The sequence below is a fragment of the Hypomesus transpacificus genome, chromosome 11 (assembly GCF_021917145.1).
Source record: "Hypomesus transpacificus isolate Combined female chromosome 11, fHypTra1, whole genome shotgun sequence".
Classification (NCBI taxonomy): Eukaryota; Metazoa; Chordata; class Actinopteri; order Osmeriformes; family Osmeridae; genus Hypomesus; species Hypomesus transpacificus.
In genome coordinates, this window is record NC_061070.1 from 17,969,612 (window position 1) to 17,982,492 (window position 12,881).

Consider the following 12,881-nt stretch of genomic DNA (forward strand, 5'->3'; position numbering starts at 1 on the left):
GTGTGTGAAGGCATGTATGTGCGAGAATGTAGGTGTGTGTCTGAGGTGTGCGTGTGATGGTGCTGTGTGTGTGTGTGTGTGTGTGTGTGGAAGACACTCTCAGGGCTGTGAGTGAGGATGGGATGATGATAAACCGATAAACCCAGAGAGAGAAACGTTTAATATTCCTGCCCTCAGGTGGGTCTGGCATCTTCTGATGTGGCACCAGTCCAGGGATAATAGTGTCTAGGTATCTGGATATTGTAAGATTGTATCTTTTGATAGCTTGACTGTCTTTACTCAGATAAATAGAATAGGTATTGCTTTTTAAAATCTTTATTCCGTGAGATCTAAAATGTTTGTAATACCCTACTTTGTTGTGTAAGGTTAGTAAGTTGTTCATGTTTACATGTGATGTAAGCCTAGACGTTTATGTGTGGGTGTGTGAGTGTGTGTGTGAGTGTGAGTGTGTGTGTGTGTTGGTGTGTGATGCAGGAGGGGCGGGAGAGCAGTCTGACTCATGTGGGGCCGGCGGGGCCGGCGCTGCCTGCCCAGGGCCAGCTCTGGGAGGATCCCAACGGCTCCTTTGTCTGCTCCAGGCAGCATGAAAGACCTCTGTCTGGAGCAGAGTGCTGGTTCCTGCCTCTCAAGCCCCACGCTGTCAGTTCTGGCAGCATGCTACTTCCTGAGTCCCCCCTCCCCCACCGCTCCAACACAAACCCCCCCCCCCCCCCCCCCCCCCCCCGCTCTCCCTCTGCTTGTTCCCGCCTCCCTCCCTGTCTGCCTTCCAGACCCAGTGCCCTCCCCTCGCGTCCTGCCCACAGAGGGGGCAGGGCTAGTCTGGATGTGGGTGGCATGTTTTCTAGTGTTGTTACACACTGCCTACCCTACCAGCAGACAGGACTATAGGGACTACGCTACGGGATGTGCTTCTACCTGGTTATGCATTGACTTGGAATCAGATTCAACACTAAAAGATAGTTTGTTTCCAGTTTCGTCTACGGTTAGGGTTAGGTGACGGTGGCGTTGGGGCTAACCGTCCAGCCTCCGATTAATGGCTCTGTCCACCTCTCTCTGTCCGTCCAGGCAGCAAGCATGAGGACGGCACCCAGAGCGACTCGGAGAACGGTCCGGGCCTGCGCTTCGGCAACCGCCGCCTGGCTCTGGAGGAGCGCCTGAGGGCAGCGCACGGCCAGGCCGGAGGGGCCGCCTGCCCCCCCCGCGGCAGCAGCAGCAGCAGCAGCAGGACGGCCTTCATGATCGAGTTCTACGACGAGGAGAACACTCGCAAGCGACGCTCCTACTCCTTCTCCCAGACTGCCCCGTTGCTAGGGGGCGTGACCGGGGAGGGACTCTGCCCCACGCCCCCCTCTCACCCCAAGACCGCCGGCACCACGGCGACCGCGGACTGTACCAGGGGCGGCGTGACGATATCGGCGGCCATCGTTGCAGGGGCGCCCACGGCGGCGCGCGTGCTGCTGAAGCAGAGGTCTGAAGACCCCAGCCTGGGCCGCAGCTCGGCCAGCACGGGGCACCACACCACCAGCCCCAGCGAGGACACGGCCAGGGGGCCCGAGGACAGGGACAAGGAGCTGGAGGACGACCAGAGCGACAAGGGGACGTACACCATCGAACTGGAGAACCGCAACCCGGAGGAGGAGGAGGCCAGGCGCATGATAGACAAGGTAGGAGAGGGGCGCTACGCTGAGGGTGAGTCTGACGGGTGACCTTAGTGTACTGATAATTCTTTATGCTTAACATTCAAAGCTGCAATTGCCTTTGCACTCTACCACATAGAAGCAGGAATACCAGTGACATGAGGAACAGTCTAGATGTATCTGCATCTGAGACATTTGTAAGATGAGGCATCTCTTGTATGTAGGTTAATTGAGTGTCTTGACCCGGGTCAAGTTAGCAGGCAGGCAGACAGGCACTGTGGGCAGCACACTGGCATCGTTGACAACCTTCTCCAAGCCAGCGGAGCTTTTGAGGACTGTCTGCAATAACCTGTCAACACTATTCATGTCACTTCCTGTTCTCCAAGCCTTCCAGTTTGATCTGTGGTCTTCATTAACAAACACAGGGCGTCTGGAGTGAAGTCGTTTTCTGCTCCTTGGGTGCACCAACATCATTTTATCCTAACTAGATTCAACCTGAACGAAGAGATGAGAGCTGGAATCTCTCTCCTGAGGGCAGGTTTCTGGTGGGAATCTCCCCTGCTCCCCCTCTCTGACAGTAACTGTTGATTCTCTTCTGTGATTCTCTGACCGCTAAGATCCTCTATTGAAAGCTAATGGCTTGTTAATGGCCTTCTGAGACAAGCTCTGCCCATTGTTCAGTTATGCCCCGGGGGGATTCTAACCACTGTCTCCTAATGGTGCCAGCAGCAGGTTAGCCTTTAGACGGGGTACATGAATACATTTTTATGACAACATTTCAAGGCTTGTTGTGGAATAAGGCTTATATTGTTGAGAAGGGATTCTCAGATTTCCAGAAATAAACTCTTTAAGATAAACTCTCCAATAAACATTTTACAGGGGATTAAAAGATAGTATTTGAGAGCTGTGGAATAGAGAGTGGGTATTACTTATTTACTGGTTTTATTTAGCATCAGCTCTCTCTGAACCTGAGGTGCGATTATGGTGATTCCTATAATTAAGTGACACGCTAATAAGCAGACTACTTCGTGGCTCGCTGTCGGTTTTTTTCCTTGCATGGTCTTTAAGTGTGTTTTCCCCCCTCTCTCTGTTGCCATGGCGCTGGTCTTGTGTGACTACATCAAGTATAGAACACTTCTTTTATCCCTGTGTGGGTACGAGTTTATTAAGCAGAGGACGGGAACGAGGATGGGGGAAAAAATAAACACGTTATTATTCAAAGATTTTTTTCTTCACAATCTAACGCATGGACGTGTGAATTCGTCAGACGAAGCAGAGGGGGTGTGCACCAGCATGCAGAGGGGGTGTGCACCAGCATGCAGAGCGCTGTGCAAGGCCGTCCAGGGCGCCTCTCTCAGGGATGTGCTGCTGTGTTTGTGCTCAGGTGTTTGGGGTGGACCAGAACCAGAGCCAGAACCAGGACTCTCCAACGCCGAGACCCGCGGACAAGCAGCAGGACTCTGCCAAACCCCCAGAGGCTGGAGAGACGGTCAAGCCTCCAGAGGCTGGAGAGACGGTCAAGCCTCCAGAGGCTGGAGAAACGGTCAAGCCACCAGAGGCTAGAGAGACGGCCAAGCCAAGCTGCCTTCCAGCTGAGGTACGGAGGAACGCTCGTCTCTGGATACGAGAATATTTGTTGACGGTTAAACCACTGTGGGATTATCTCTGTTTGAACTACATTTTATTGAGAGACATAGATGCGCAAAGGGGGGGGGGGGGGGAGAGAGAAGAGAAGAAGAGAGAGACACCGCTGTAGACTACACAGCCTCCTCCCTCTTGTCACGTCAAGCTGCCTTGGGGAAAGAGAGTACAGTTCCTTATCTCCCTATGAAGTAGGTCAGTCTCTCGTCTGATCAGCCTAGTCAGTGGAGAGCAGGCTGGGCTAGCAGGACACTGAGGAAGCAGCATAGCTTAGCTTCCTAGTGCTGTTACTGGTCACACACCCTACTGAACAAATAGACAGCTCGATGTATGTCAACTGTTTTACTTGTGTTCATACTTAAGTACAAACATTCTCATTCGTTGTCAGTAAGCATGTGGATGTACAAAATCAGTACATTTTAAGCATAATTTCAGTGTGTGAAAAAAGATGAACGTCATGGAAACGTATTAAGCTCTCATTTAATACATCTGAATTTGATTTAAGTATACCATTTTCCCTCTTGGGAATGCATGTGGTTCTGATTTCCACACATAGAGTCAAAATAGTGAACAGACTATCAAGTGATTGAATACGGAAAATTGTATATGCTAGAAATAATGCTAACTAGGTTGTGATCTGTCCCCTCACCCCCCCCCCCCCCCTCCCTCCTTGCAGGGCGTGGCCAGCGAGTCAGGTGACCGCTGGGTCTCTCAGTGGGCCAGTCTAGCGGCCAATCACACGAGGACGGACCCCGAGGGCTCGGGGGCGGAGCCCCCTGCCTTCCTCCATCAGGAGAGAGGTACACTGCTGCCTCCTCAGATCACACTCACATCTCATTCACTGGACAAGTATGTTCACCTCCAGGAAGTATGTTCACCTCCAGGAAGTATGTTCACCTCCAGGAACTTGGTCCCGGTCGTTGGTGCCTCTCATGCAATGCAGACAACAGTACAGACAGTGTACATATTATTTAGAGACATACAGATACATAATATACTGATTATGTAGAAGTCAAGCAGATTACACAAAGTGCAAGTGTGTGTGATAGTCCAAACAATAATGTGTATTGTGTTTTGTATGGGAATGAAACAAACATAAGTCATTACAAAGATGATCGCCAATAAGCTATTTATATTAATGTAAGATTGCTTTGAGCATTGGTGGAATGTACCTTATACCAAATCTGCCTTCCAGAAGCTGATGCCTTCATCAGAAGCACCAGCTCCATCACCTCCAGTCTTACCGAGCGCAAACGCAGAACCCTCCCCCAGCTCCCCCTGGAAGACCCCCGCACCAGAGCGCCCCTGGCCCCAGCCCCGGGCCTGCGCTCTGATATCGGGGAGAAGCAAGACACGGAGCCCCAGGAGAAGGAGGGCCAGCTGGAGCACAGAGGAGACGGCTGGAGCCTCACCCCTGTAGAGGCCGGAGGAGGGGAGATGACCGCTAGGCAAAGCCTTGGCTCGGCCTGGCCACCGGCCTCCTCCAAGCCTCCGCTGAGGCCGTCTGGCAGCTCAGAGAAGAGAGAGGAGGGCCGCAGGAAGAGGTCAGAGGACAGGGGCCAGAGGTCAGAGGACAGGGGCCAGAGGTCAGACGATAAGTCAGGCAAGCCCCTGGTCCGCCAGGGGAGCTTCACCATCGACAAGCCCAGCGGCGTCGTCCCCGCGGAGCACCTCCCCCGCATCAGGCAGGCGGGCGGGGCCGGGGGCCCGGGCCTGGGGCGCGAGAGGAGCGACTCGGTGGGCAGCATGGACACGGCGACCCTGCTGAAGGACACGGAGGCCGTCATGGCCTTCCTGGAGGCCAAGCTGAGGGACGAGAAGAAGAGCGCCTCCGGCCAGCGTCCCGGCTCCATCTCCCCGGAGTCGGACGTGGACACGGCCAGCACGGCCAGCCAGGTGGTCGTAGAGGCGGACAGGAAGGCTGCCGCCCAGAAGAGACGCTCTCTCAGCAGCCTGCACAGGGAGAAGAGCAGCATGAGCGCCAAGACCACCACCCCCAGCGCCAGCGCTCGAGAACGCCTGGAGAGGAAGACCAAGACCAGGCCGGATGCCGGTCGGGCCGATGCCCGGAGGCCTGTCCAGCCGGGGTCGTCCACTCGCGGGCGCCAGCCGTCCCTGGACCTCACAGACGACGACCAGACATCTTTCCCCATCTCAGACATCCTCTCCTCAGACCAGGAGAGCTACTCTGGGCCGGGGCGCTCGTACGGCCGGGGCTCGCTCACCTCCACGGATGACCTGCTGCATTCCAAGATGGAGTCCGGCGGGCGAGTCAGCAAGACCTCCAGCAGCTACACCAAGCCCAGTAAAACCCTCCATGCTGCCACGGCCTCGTCCATTGGAAAACAGGCCTCCCTGCCTCAGCCCAGGCCCACCAGGGCCTCCCTGCTCCGCCGGGCCCGACTGGGGGACACCTCGGACACAGACCTGGCCGACGCGGACCGGGTGTCCGTGGCGTCGGAGGTGTCCACCACCAGCTCCACCTCCAAGCCGCCGTCCGGTCGCAAGGGCCCGTCTCGTCTGGACATGCTGGCCCAGCCCAGGAGGACCCGGCTGGGGTCCATCTCCGCCCGCAGTGACTCTGAATGCACCGTGGCACGGAGCTCCGTCTCCGGCCGGCTGTCTGCTGAGACCGCCCTGCGTCTGGGCCTCAGGCCCACCACGCCCACTGACAGCAAGATGGCGCCTCGCATGAGAGCCAACAGCGTGTCCAAGCTGACCGATACCAAGGCCAAGGTCACGACCTCTGCCTACGGCTTGCCCTCAGGTGAGGACATGACACACATTCGTCATGATATGACCTCTAAAACATACCTTTTATACATGGGTTCACAAAGCTTTTTGAATCGCTTAATTATGCTGTGTAAAAAAAAAGTAAAATTTCCCACCCTGACTATGCTTACTATGCCAGGAATCTCTGGTCCTTGTCTTGATGTCCTTGATTATCCCTGTCGGTGTTGTAATCGGTGTAATCATCTGTGTTTGGTTTCTCGTGTGTTTCCCCTGAGTCGTGTTGTGATAAGTGTGTGGTGATGAATGTCAAATCGTTCTCACTGTCCAGAAAGCTCTCAATCTGAGCCTGAGGGTGGCACTACAGAGGAGCAGGAGGAGCTGATGGGTACTGTACCACAGAGAGCTCTGTGTGTGTGTGCGTGTGCGCGCAAAATGCTACTCATTTCCCCACGTTGCTTTGTTTGATTTAACGTTTGCTGGTTCAGTAGAAGTTCAATATCACCGAATTTCTGCCAGAACAATCACCAGGCAGACTAAATCAAGCACACATGAAATAACTGAATGACGAATGAGTAGTATTTTGAGACTGCTCTGGTGTGCGTTGCAGTGTGTAGTATCATGTGTGTGTGTCCCCCCCCCCCAATCCCAGCACTGCAGTGATGACTGGAATGCTCTACTCTGCTATCTGCTTCCAAAACAGAAGCCTAACTCATCCTCTTAAAACCAGAGTCAGTTGATCAAGCCTGGAATGATCTTGCAGTTATTTCAAGACCACAGAGCCAGAGAGAGAAGGAGCTGGTCCAGTTGAGTGTAACTGAACTAACAGGAGAGTACGCCACCTAGTGGAGAGCTGTGGACATTCACATAGCATTGCAGTTTTGTGAACCATGTGTTGGACTAAATCCCATGTTTGGCTGGCAGATCAATTGATTTCCACTTCAAAACCTGCTGTTGGATTTAGTTAATCCAGTGTGTGTACTTACCAGAAAGAGCATGATGTCATCACTGTGTAACGACAATAGCTTCGGCTTCATTTGAAGAACTGCAAAGTCATCCTCCATGGGTAGGGTGCATTTGGTAAGGTGCGCTTGTTGTGACAACCCAGGTTTTGGAGCTCAAGCGATGGACACCCCCCTGTGTGAAACCCAGCTCTGGTTGGGGAGGGGGCGTTGTGTGGTGTGCTCTGATTGGGTGTGCAGTGATGGAAATCTTATTAACAGCTTGGCTTTCATAACTGTCGTGTTCAGTTGCTATTTTAGCAAAGCTTACATTTTCCTTTCTCCAAATGGCGACAGATGATATCAGCTTCTCAGATTTCCATAGTAACCTTTCCTTCAACATGACCTCCATGCGATTGAAGTTTCACATCCTTTGAAATACTTCACACATACTTTCACTACTGAAATACTGTAACAAAACGATGGTCCTGCACAAACACAGCCCCTCACCACTGCACTAGAATAGCTCTGTAGGTTTTCAGAAAGATTTAAAACAATCTTAACATTTTCTCCACTTAATGAGTTCTACCCTCTAGCTATGTACTTCTTTCACACTTACATTGTGGCATGGGTCAAAGGGGCTGTTTTTGGACAGGTACAATTTCATACACTTTTGGACCAAACGGTACCAAATGGTAACACATAAATAACACTGAATACCCCTTTGATTTAACTTGGATTAAAAAAATCTCTTCCTTCCTTCCCACCCCGTCTTCTACCAGCGTCCAACAGGTGGCGCCGGTTGCCTCCTGAGTACGGCTCCACCTCTGAGGAAGAGTTTGGCTCAAACAGGAACTTGTCCAAACATGGCCGCCCCCACCTGAGGCCCTCCCATATCCTCCGAAGCCCCCGTTTGCCCGGCGCCACCCCCAGCCCAGTGTCAGGCTCCGCCCCCAGCTCCGCCCTCGGCCCCGCCCTCGGCCCTGGGGGCGTGGTCCTCAAACACAGGATGCGGGAGCAGGATGAATACATCCGAGACTGGACGGCCCACAGCGAAGAGATCGCCAGGTACTTATCTACTCTGAGACACACACATATACTCATACATTTAAATACAGGCAACAATAATCCTTCATTCACACAGTGAACTACACCCACCTTGATACCTATATCAGGGTTTCTCACAGAAAATTGGTTAGTTAAGGTGGTAGGGTGACTGGCATTGGTCACGGTTTGGAATGGGAGGAAACAGGACAACGGCGGATATAGTTATTTTTTGACTAAGTAATTAAGGCGGCAGGCGTGTGTTGCTTAGGCGGCTGCCTTAACTGTAAAGTGCTGCAGGAAACCCTGTATATTCATGGTGTATTGATATCTAGAAGCCTATATATTCATCTATTTACAGTTAAGAGTTTGTTCATTGTCTTGTACTGTTTATCAGTGCCTCGGTTTTCCATAGCTCTGTCTGATGGGTCATAGGTTATTTCCCTGTGTGCGCAGAATCAGCCAAGACCTGGCCAAGGATCTGGCCATCCTGGCACGAGAGATCCACGACGTGGCTGGCGAAATCGACTCGGTCAGCTCCTCCGGCACGGCGCCCAGCACCACCGCCAGCACCGCCGCCACCACGCCCGGCTCCGCCATCGACACCCGTGAAGAGGTAGGCAGGCGTGCACATCTGGACGTGCAGGAGAGCATGCGAAAGGTGCCGGAAGTATTCTTTCTTTCTTCTCCCCCTCCCTTCCACTCCCCTCCCCCGTCGTGCCTCGCTGCTTGGGCTTGTGCCGCCGTCCTACTTTGGCTTTCGCTGTGAGAGGTATAATCCATAACATATTGTCGTTATCTACCATCTAGGTGTCAGGGACTAAGACACGCTGAAACATAATGAATATGGAAAAGCACATTAGACAAAGAGGATATTCCTGTAGACATTTCAAGTAGGCAGTAAATACCGGTTTAGGTATTTGGTCTCTACAAGTTTTACAGTGGAGCTACAGTGCTGTGCTGCTTTGCTCTCCTCCATCTCCTCCCCTTTCTCACATCCAACTAACAAATACTAACTTTTATATGTTTGAACTTTTAACTGACATTATCACATCAATCCTTAGTAAATATTCTTCAATTCTATCACAGCCAAGCCCTCCTAAAACTCTCTCTCTCCTGCACCGTCCGTTACCCTGGTTCAGCTGGTGGAGCGTGTGTTTGACGAGAGCCTGACCTTCCGGAAGATCCCGCCCGTCATCCAGGCGAAGCCCCCCGAGATCAACGGGCGCCCCGTGGAACTGCGCCCCCGCGCCCCCGACACCCTGGACCCCCGCGTCCTCCGCCGGCGCACCTGGAACCGGGAGGAGGTGAGAGATGGGGAGGGTCAGAAGAAGGTACAAAAAGAAAGGGAAAAGGAGAAATATGAAAGAGGAGGAGAGTGGGCGAAGGATGACGGACAGAATTATTTACAAAAATAGTTTTTTGTTATGTATTCTAGGTTTTTGTTTTGTTGTTGTTATGTTTCTGTCGTATTTCTTAAAATTTTGTCTTTTCTCAGGCGGTGTTGGACAGTCTGTTGATCACCTCTGTGTCACAGCTGTCATCCAAGATCAGACAGTCTGTCGACAAAACCGCAGGAAAAATAAGGTACCAGTCCATCTCCCATATGGAGTCAATAACATTCACGGGAAATGACTTTGGTTTGTGTGTTGTATGATATATAAAGTCGATAGGAGTTGAGTCATTGAGGCTTTCCTCCCCTTGGTTCTCCAGGATTTTGTTTAAAGATAAGGACCGAAACTGGGATGAGATCGAGAGCAAACTCAGATCCGAAAGTGACATGCCGCTTCTGAAAACCTCCAATAAGGTAAGAGTGAAGAAAGCTTCAGCTCTTTATATTTCCTTCATTTTCCGTGACAAGAATCCCAAATGAAGCTGTGGTGTGACTCCTGTCCCTATGGTTCTTCCTCAGGAGATCTCCTCCATCCTGCTGGAGCTGAAGAGGGTGGAGAAACAGCTTCAAGGTGAGACACGATTAGGATCATGACTAGGAAGAGACAGGGCAGGCCTGTATTGCACTTCATGCAGGTGGTCTGGTAATGATGCAGTCTGTTGACTGTCGGTACAACAGTTGACTTGTGTTTCCTTCTGCAGTGATAAACGTCATGGTGGATCCTGATGGTACTCTGGATGCCCTGACAAGTCTCGGCCTGACCAGTCCCACCACGCCGACCAAGCTCAACACCAACCCTGGACCCCAGGCACCCATAGAGGGCTCCGCCAAGGGCCACTCCCCCTCCGTCCCACCAGTGGAGACAGACCGAGACCTGGGCGGAGTCTTCAGTCGCGTCCATCCCAACGGAGAAGAGAATGCCATCACCCAGAAGTGAGAATGGACCAGTGAGACCACCTTTCACCGACGTGTAACGTTGTGGAAACGTTCAGATGGAGAGTAGGCTGGATTATGTCTAACAGACTGTGGCACAGGGAATCATTTATAGAGACACCGTCAAGAACTGAGCCCAGGATCCCTGAGAATTCATCGAGGGATATCTGCCTCAAAAAAAAAAAGAGTAATCTGACTCTGTTGTATTGAATGGGTGTATGAACCCCAGTGTATGTATCTCTATGTATGTATCTCCTTTGCCTCACTAACCTAAATCGGACAGTATGTGTGAGGACCCTAAACAGGACAAGCCTTAAAGCGAGTCACAGTTTTCTCCTGTTACCATGGAACAAGGACAGCACCTCACATTACTGAATCACCATAGACACTTTGGGATGGCAGTCACCTTAACAGCAGGGTGTCCTCCATAGTCAGGTTTTGAATTTGCATGACCCAGGCGTGGAGCGAGTCTCTACATTATACAGATGTGTAATTGGTTGATTCTCTGGGTAAACATTTGGTCACACTGAGACCGTACATCTTGTAGTTTGTTCATCACCCGTCTGCAGATTGAACTACAGTGTGCACTGCAAACAAACTACAAATCCCAGGCAAACTGACTTCTCCAGTGCCTCCCCATGCTTCTTTTTAAAATATTTTCCAACTGTTTTATCAAGAGAACATGGACTACTTGTGTGTTTAAGAAAAAAAGTAGCATTTCGTCTCAGTACCAAGAGATTGATAGTGAAAAAGTTTGGGTTCTCCACAGTAAACGTACTTCGTTTATTTACAAGTGCCAGATGTCAGTGGCATTCGGGAACAAAGTATGTCCTTATCCTTCAGTAGTTAATCAAACAATCTACCAAAGCTAATAGTAGCATATGTCTGTTTTTAAAAGTTTCCCCAAGTGAATTACTGCATACATTTTTAAATGTATTTTGAATGGAAACTTGTTTTTGATGTTTTCTACTAGTTCCTGTCAAGTGCAAATATTTCTCTAAAGTCTTTGAAGTCAGCTTTTGCTAAATAGCTCACAGAAAATAAATAATTGCTTCAACAATATGCAATTTTGAAAATCTAATTTCGATATGGCTCTAATTCAGTACTTCCTGTGTCAGTAGTTGTTCCCTTGACAACATGACACACAACGTCATGTGATTTACAGATGGATTTTTTTTTTTGAAACACTGTAATGATGGTATCTTTGTAAAATGAAACTAATCAATCTGTAAATTGAACTGTTTCTTTTTCACATTTAGGACACTGATCCAGATCTATGTACTGTAGCACTTAGTAGCCTGCTCTTCTAGTCTCTCTGCTTTGTTATCTCTGCATTGTTGCATAATAGGGGGCATTGAAGACAACATAAACTTGAGTCTGTGTCCTTCTGAATATCATTAAGAGCCATTATCAGCCTTGGCTGTGGAATAATAATGTTTCTTCATTTCCATACTAAGGATAAGCCTCACACGCACTCGTATAGTTTTTGTAGTGTTTGCCTAATGTAGACATACAGAAGGTTTCCAAATTGCATTTGCTACTTATTTATAGATATTTCATAGACACTAACCATTTTCAAAGCCACTCCGATTTACAGAAATGTGTCATAGAATGGAATAAAGTACAAGTGGTCTATTAGTATTTAGATTTGAGCAATAGTGAAATTAAGTCCATCACATGCTGTGTTTTTCTTCTGTTCAATACAATGTACAGAATTTCTTATGTCACTAAGTGCCGGTTTTTAAATGTAATGGCATTTTTTCAAAGATAAGAAAATCTTAAAATGTTTAGTTAGATTATTATTATTTTGCACATTGGATTGTTTATTATTTTTTATAATTTTTCTGTTAAATAACAAAAACGATCAAATAAATCTCACTGTGTACAGTGTTGTGGTTTTGGAGTTCAAAAATACAATTTCGGAACCATGTAATGTCAAGTCTGGCTTGACGGTGTAGATTACATCATCGGCTCTTCAAACTCCTGATTCCTATATTATCACAAAGTAAAGTGCTCGGTACACTATTCAAATGTTTACACATTATCCTATCAGCGTTTTACTATTTTTTTGTCATGTTTTGTATGAACCACCCTTTTATTTATTTTGTACTGTGTTGTGTCTTTATTGTGTCTATTGTGTTACTGTAAATTCATGCCTTTTACATCGTTAATGAATAAAATACAAACATTCTCAATTGTATTAAACCCTTTTTAAGATGAACTGTTCATCTGTTAGAAAAGAAGAGTACCCTACCTCTCCATAGACTCCTATATGGAAGTTAACCACAATCTTTTCAAGTTTCTTAACATTTGAATGATAAATGAAATTCTCAAAAGATAAATGAAAGGCTCTAATGAGAAATAAAATGCTCAAAACGACTGCTCAAATTATGAATAAAATATTTAATACATGACATACCGCGCGTCATGTTTGCAATTTAATTTCCCGAGATACGTACTTGAAACGTATGACTTAATATAACTTTAGATTTTAAGAAAGTAATGGCTCATATTAAAATGTAATTTGTCATTTAGAAACCCCAGTCCGGCAGGGGGCAGCAG

The 12,881-nt window shown here is 49.1% G+C and overlaps 1 protein-coding gene across 5 annotated transcripts in view; it reads left to right on the plus strand.

Moving 5' to 3' along the window:
- The window catches only part of cep170aa (centrosomal protein 170Aa), a 31,373-nt gene extending 18,619 nt beyond the window's left edge, over positions 1-12,754 (plus strand). The window contains exons 9-20 of one of the 5 annotated variants that reach the window (XM_047028752.1): positions 1,066-1,664; positions 3,022-3,234; positions 3,955-4,078; positions 4,474-6,045; positions 6,340-6,396; positions 7,732-8,017; positions 8,429-8,654; positions 9,136-9,327; positions 9,492-9,580; positions 9,707-9,800; positions 9,906-9,957; positions 10,088-12,754. In XM_047028752.1, coding sequence (XP_046884708.1) covers positions 1,066-1,664; positions 3,022-3,234; positions 3,955-4,078; positions 4,474-6,045; positions 6,340-6,396; positions 7,732-8,017; positions 8,429-8,654; positions 9,136-9,327; positions 9,492-9,580; positions 9,707-9,800; positions 9,906-9,957; positions 10,088-10,323 — 3,740 coding nt within the window. In that variant the 3' untranslated portion in view covers positions 10,324-12,754. The remainder of the gene's footprint in view (positions 1-1,065; positions 1,665-3,021; positions 3,235-3,954; positions 4,079-4,473; positions 6,046-6,339; positions 6,397-7,731; positions 8,018-8,428; positions 8,655-9,135; positions 9,328-9,491; positions 9,581-9,706; positions 9,801-9,905; positions 9,958-10,087) is intronic. The other 4 variants (XM_047028753.1, XM_047028754.1, XM_047028756.1 and 1 more) reach the window with 4 other exon arrangements.
- The last annotated feature ends 127 nt before the right edge of the window (positions 12,755-12,881 follow it).